The following is a 6,209-nucleotide window of genomic DNA, read 5'->3' on the forward strand; positions in this document are numbered from 1 at the left end:
CTTAAACATTCTAAACTTATGCAAGCATTTATTAAAATATATAAAAAATTAGAAAAATCTTAAAGCATGTCACATGATTATAATTTACATATCTGTAAAAAGGATTAAAATTTACATATAGTTTAGTTTTTGTTGAAATAAGTAACACTGCAAAATAGTTTAGGGTCTCCAGCTAGCTTAAGGACGCATGGATATATAATGCACATTTGCGCTTACACCAGAAAACTGTTATTGGTGCATTGGTTAGGCATGCACGCCTCCACGCTGCAAATCACGGGTTCAAAATCCATCGGCCACAATTTAATTTTCACATAATTTGCTCGCTGACAGATGGACTGACATGGGTCAAGAGCCTTTTCGGGAGAAAAAATCATTCTGGGGTTTTTTCACAAAATAACAGGACACACGCCCTATCTCTACCCTTCATTGACTGACAGCGGGCCTGATGCTACATGACGCACCTAGTCAGCTCCGTGTCCGTCTATAAATGCAATTTGCATCGTATATGCACGTCAAAGCTAAGTTGTAGCACCAGTTCAATGTATGTTTTGGTACTAAAGTGATTTTTTCATGTCAAGTTTTAGCACCTGTGGTGTAATTGACTCATCTTTTTACAGATGGATGAGGGTGACATTTCCGCCCAAAATTGACCCGTTGAAAACTTGAAATCGGCGCACGGCTCCTTGCCTGGGAAGCACCCGCGACGCCACTCTGTCCGGTATCTCATCTTTCCGAGTCAAATCTTGCAAGAGAAGGTGAGTGAACATTTTCAACGCAACAGTGGCTGGATGTTACCTATAAAAGGCCTAGGCCAAAGCGCTCCTACGATTCAACAAATCGCATCACCACCACGCACGTAACCCCCAGTGGGTCACTTGGAAGGCTCAACCGTGCGTGGCAATGGAGATCGAATCCAACCCAAAGTATTGCAGAGTTATTAGAAGAGCATCATCCGAGGAGGACCGGCTGAGTGGCCTCCCCGACGACGTCCTCCACTCGATCGTCGGCCGGGTCCCCCTCAAACAAGCCGTCCGCACCAGCGCCCTTTCCACGCGGTGGGCGTGCCTGTGGCTCCACGCGCTCGCCGCCTCCGCCGTCGTCGACTTCACCGACCGCGACTTCGTCCGCGGCCAGTCCCCGGAGCAGATTGTGACCACGGTGAACCGCTGCCTCGAGGTACACGGCGCCGCGCCCATCGACGTGTTCCGCGTGGCGTTGTCCCCGTTCGACGCGTTTGGGCGGGACGTCGTCCGATGGGCCGCGACCGCCTTGGGGAGAGGCGCCAGGGAGGTGGGGGTGGACCTGACGCAGCACGCCGACGACCGCGGGTTCCTGGAGCTTCACGGGGACCTCTTCCAGGCCGAGAGCTCCCTCGCAGTGCTCAGCCTCGGCCGGTGCAGCCTCCGCGACGTCCCGCCCGGCACGGCGGGGCTCGCCGGCCTGACATCGCTCTCCCTCAACCAAGTCGACGTCACCGACGATGCTCTCCGGGACATGGTGTCCGGGTGCCGGGTGCTCGAGTTTCTGAGCCTGAAGAGCTGCCACCTCCTTGTGTATGTGAGGGTCGCCAGCGAGAGTCTGCGGGGCCTAGAGATCGTGCGCTGCCTGGCAATGCGCCACCTGCAGGTGGACGCGCCCGTGCTGGAGTCTGTTGCCTACCACGGCGACGTCCTCATCTGGAGAGAGGACGAGCCGTCCGGCGTGGAGTTCGTTGGCCCAGGCGGCAGGACCGATGCCAGGCCGGAGCTAAAGGACGCGTACCTGACCCACATCGGTTATGCCGAATACGACGAAGTAATTCACGAGTTCGCCTACTCAGGCTTCCTGGATCAGGTCTCGCATGCCAAGATTTTGACACTTTGTTCCGTGGGCATGCTGGTACGATATCCAAACTTGCTCTTGCCTAGGAAAACAATCACAGGTGATTAACTGACGGTGTCTTTTATATGATCAGCACATGGAAGAAGAGCGACTGTTCTTTGAGGCCAGTGTGGATACCCCGAACCTCGAAGAGCTGCAGCTGCTTATGGACTCCATGGGCGACGACGATGTTACTCGCTTCTCCGTATTCTTTGAGGTCTTCGAGGCGCCGCTCCTCGAGCGCCTCTTTATCCGGGTAAGCATCCTGATACCGGAACTCCTTTGCGGACGACAATTCACAGGACGATTGTTGGACGATGGCCGATCCAATGGTCCTCTTGTACACAGTGGACATGATGAAAGGCTCCGGCGATACATCGTGCACAAATCGTGCGAACACTGTCGTCTGTGTAGCATTGCATGACCATTTCAACCTAAATTCCCATGGCGTGCGATCCTAACGAGCTAGCGGCTCCGCCGATCAAACTTGCAGCTCCCAGACGCGCTCGGCGGCACGGCGGTGACCGGCGAGGGCGCGGATATCGTTCTCGAGTACGAGATCGCTCTCGACCACCTGACGTTCCTCAAAGTGGTGAACTTCCGAGGGACGAGGCGCGAGCTGCGGCTGCTAAGGTTCGTCCTGCGCAGGGCTCCTGTCCTCGAGCAGCTGGTGCTCGTCACCCCGGAAGACGTGGGAACTCCGGCAGACCATGAACACCAGGACAGCGTCCGCCTGCTCCTTAAGGTCGTCCAAGAGCATGTGTCAGAGATCAGCAAGGCGTGGCTCTGGCAGGAGCCCCGCGTCACCGTGTGCCGGCCGAGGGAGGACGACAGCCGGAGCCCTTCGCACACCAAGTACTACCACCATGACCAGGCGTAGTTCAACTAGAGCTAATTAAGGGACCGGCTACATACAAGTCGACTGATTTTGTATTTTGGGTCAGTCACTTTTTTGCACCATAGGAGTTGAAAACAATGCCGGTATCAAGAGCGGATTATCTACCATGCACAGGATATTCCATGCATGTTCTGGCCCCATGGTCAGATTGTGTGTCAGTGTAAATAGTACCAGGTCAACCGCATGCCCCACCTCTCCTTTTATAACTCTATACCAGAAATATCTTCTATGTAAATAATTTAGATGCCTGATATCTTGTGAAACAAAAGTGTGATTTACATTCTATTTGGACAAATATGTTTATTCCGACGAGATATTCAAAACAAGACCAATATTGAATATATTATTAAAACTGTTTTTTTACATATATATATATTCAAGAGTGGTCTTCTTTTAAAGTCCTAATCCGAAGGAACACAAATATGGAAACAAATTGTAAATCAAAATTTTGATTCAAAAGATAAAATGGATTCTAACATTAAAATCATATGAAAAAGTATGAGTTGGTGAGAGGAGAGAGGTCATGTGAAAAGGGGAGGTTACACTATGGGCAAAAGTGACTGGTTGATGTGACGCATTTAACATGCATGAACACGAATCTTCAACATACATGATTGACGCTCAATACATGCATGGAATGTCCCGTGCATGGTAGATATGTTTTTCTCTAGAGGTATCCCTATGGCAACGCTATGCCTAACTGGGTGCAGGCAATTGTTGGGCCTGGGCATGACATGCATGGATAATGGATGGGTCACACGTACATCACAATAACAGTTCGGCTTTTTAGGTATGATGGATATGAGTACGTACATGAAAAATAAAAGCACACACGTTTGTATAAGTCTTTAGTGATGGTGTAGGCATAAAAAAATCGAAGAGAAATGTATGTGTGCCACATTGGTATTTCCTTTTAAGAAGAAGAAAAATTTGCAAACAATTTTACACTCAAATTGCACTTTTTGTAATACACAACGAATAAACATATACTAGTGCAATTTTCAGAACCTAGTGTAATTTACACACATATTATAGTATTTGAGTGTATACCAGCCCTTTATGAAGAAAGAAAATACAAAAATAAAAACAAAAACAAAATAATAAAATTTCTAGGTAAGAATGAAACCCTTTAGGAAAAAAGGAAATAAAAAATAACAAAATAATGAAGTTTTCTAGGGAAGAATAAACCATTAAGAAGAAAGAAAAATAAAAACAAAATCATTAATTTTTTATGGAACAATGGCACCATTTAAGGAGAAAGAAAATAAAAAGTAAAATAAAATAAAAATAATGAAGTTATCTAGGAAAAATTGAAACCTTTTAAGAAGAAAGAAAATAAAAAATTGCATACAGGTTTGCCCTGAAATTGCACATTTGGTAATATGCAAAAAAAAAGCATATACTGTACGACTTTTGATCTTTACTATAATTTACAAAACAATGGTGTATCGTACTTGCGTGTATACATAGTTACAAACATAGAAAAAACATATTCTAAGAAGAAATGAAGTATAGTGGCATTGGCACTACCCTTTAAGAAAAAATAAAGTGAAAATGAAATAATAATAAAATTTACACATTAGTTGCACTTTTTTAGTATATGTTGGAATAAACAAATAATAGTGAAATTTACATAAAAAGGAAGTTTTTAAGCAAGGAATGAATTAGTGGCATTGGTATTAACCTTAAAAAAGAAATGAAATAAAAACTAAAACATAATAAAAATTAAAGTTTTTCTAGAAGAAAATGAATTAGTGACATTGTTATTACTCTTAAGAAGAAATGAAATAAAAAGAACTTGCACGCGACTTTGAGTGAAATTGCACCTTTTGTAATATGCAACGAATACAGGTAAATAATGCAACTTCCACAATATAGTATAATTTGCACACATATTATATAGTACTTGCGTGCATACATACACAAAAAATATTAATGGATTTTAAAAAAATAATGAATTAGAAAAAATTAGCACAAAAAATAGCATTGATATTACCCTTAAAAAAGAAAGAAAATACTAAAATTTCCAGACAATTAGCACAAAAAATGCACTTCTCATAATATACAGAATAAACATATACAAGTGATGTTTCCGTACTCTAATGTAATTTGTACATGTAGTACTTGCATGTATACATTTACACACACTCAACATCTGAAAATAAACGCAAAGAAATTAAAAAACTCAACGGAAAAATAAAAAATAGAAACCAAAAGCAAACATGTGCAGAAAATAAAAGAAAACACAAGGAGGAAAAAGCATACACACACTAAAATTGGGATCCATTTCATCCATGCATGTGCGTGCAAGAGCCACGAAGTGGAGACATGCATGCATGCATGAAGGCGCATCGTGCACTCAGCAAGAAGGGCAAAAAGATCGATTGAACAAGTAACAGAGTCAGTCGATCTCCTACACGTGTATCACAAAGCATTTTGAATCAACGACCGCAAATTGGGCTGACTGGAAATAATAATTCAGTCGCCTGACATATAGCTAATGTGGCTAATTAATTAGGTCCAACACCCCCCTTATTGTAGAAGCCCTGTTGCAACAATTAATAGAGAGAATTCCTTATTTGGCCTTTTTTTAAAATTTGCTTTCCTATTTGGCCTAAAATAGAATTTCTTCTCTATTTGACACCTAAAGTAAATTTTGTTCCTTATACAACACTTCAGTCCATTTTAGGAAGTAGTAGGGTTAAGTGCAAGGTGAAAAGACCATTTTGCCCCTATGATTAGTTATCACATTCTAAACTACAGTGCTACACATAGTATGCCAATTAGCACATCGTTCTGAATTTGATTACATGTTCCAAAGTACAGTATTATACATAGTCACATCACAATCACATACTACTAAATCCTCCAATTAAACACGGGCTCCTACACGGCTGGGCACCAGGAGCAAGTATATATGTATATGTTACCTATACCGTGATAAAAAGAAAATGAAGAGATTAACAAGAGAGACACGCTCCCGTGGCAATCAGTCGGCGTCCCCTGTTCTCGCGTGCGTGTGTCTCGAGTTGTGACATCGATCTACTAGCAGGCGACTTGTACTTAGTACGTGCAAGTGCATGTAGTAAAAATTGATCCAGTTGCTTACGTACTGCTTGCACGCAAGTATCCGATCGGCGGCCGGAAAGTAATTACCCGCGGCTAGCTTATACATTCATCTCGCCGAAATGTATTTGGACATATTACAAATTATGTCTGAACGGAAAGTACACGACGAGTCATAGCCTGTGCCAACATCCTCTTCCACCAGTTACCTTTGGTTACCTGTTGCACGTGTCGCTCAGATTGCCGGATCGCGCCTAGCCTCAAAGGCATTGGGGCGTCTAGCCTCAAAGGCATCGGGGCTGTAGATGTCGACGCCATGGCCGCTCCACCGTTCTGTCCATGGCCTCACTGGCGGGCTTGGGCGTCGCTGTGCTATCCGCAAAAA

The 6,209-nt window shown here is 44.0% G+C and overlaps 1 protein-coding gene across 1 annotated transcript; it reads left to right on the forward strand.

Annotated features, from left to right (window-relative positions):
- Nucleotides 1-851: 851 nt before the first annotated feature.
- On the forward strand, nucleotides 852-2,740 carry LOC119279509 (FBD-associated F-box protein At4g10400-like). The gene is made up of 3 exons (XM_037560726.1): nucleotides 852-1,878; nucleotides 1,955-2,116; nucleotides 2,354-2,740. The coding sequence occupies exons 1-3, from the start codon at nucleotides 901-903 to the stop codon at nucleotides 2,738-2,740; spliced, it is 1,527 nt and encodes a 508-aa protein (XP_037416623.1). The 5' UTR covers nucleotides 852-900.
- The last annotated feature ends 3,469 nt before the right edge of the window (nucleotides 2,741-6,209 follow it).

Source organism: Triticum dicoccoides, chromosome 3B (genome assembly GCF_002162155.2).
Source record: "Triticum dicoccoides isolate Atlit2015 ecotype Zavitan chromosome 3B, WEW_v2.0, whole genome shotgun sequence".
Lineage (NCBI taxonomy): Eukaryota > Viridiplantae > Streptophyta > Magnoliopsida > Poales > Poaceae > Triticum > Triticum dicoccoides.

What these genes read in the sequence shown, in the direction of transcription:
- LOC119279509 (XM_037560726.1), top strand. Translation starts at nt 901, where the DNA reads ATGGAGATCGAATCCAACCCAAAGTATTGCAGAGTTATTAGAAGAGCA. An exon ending in TTTGTTCCGTGGGCATGCTG is followed by an intron (nt 1,879 to 1,954) that starts GTACGATATCCA and finishes TTATATGATCAG; the next exon opens with CACATGGAAGAAGAGCGACT. An exon ending in TCGAGCGCCTCTTTATCCGG is followed by an intron (nt 2,117 to 2,353) that starts GTAAGCATCCTG and finishes TCAAACTTGCAG; the next exon opens with CTCCCAGACGCGCTCGGCGG.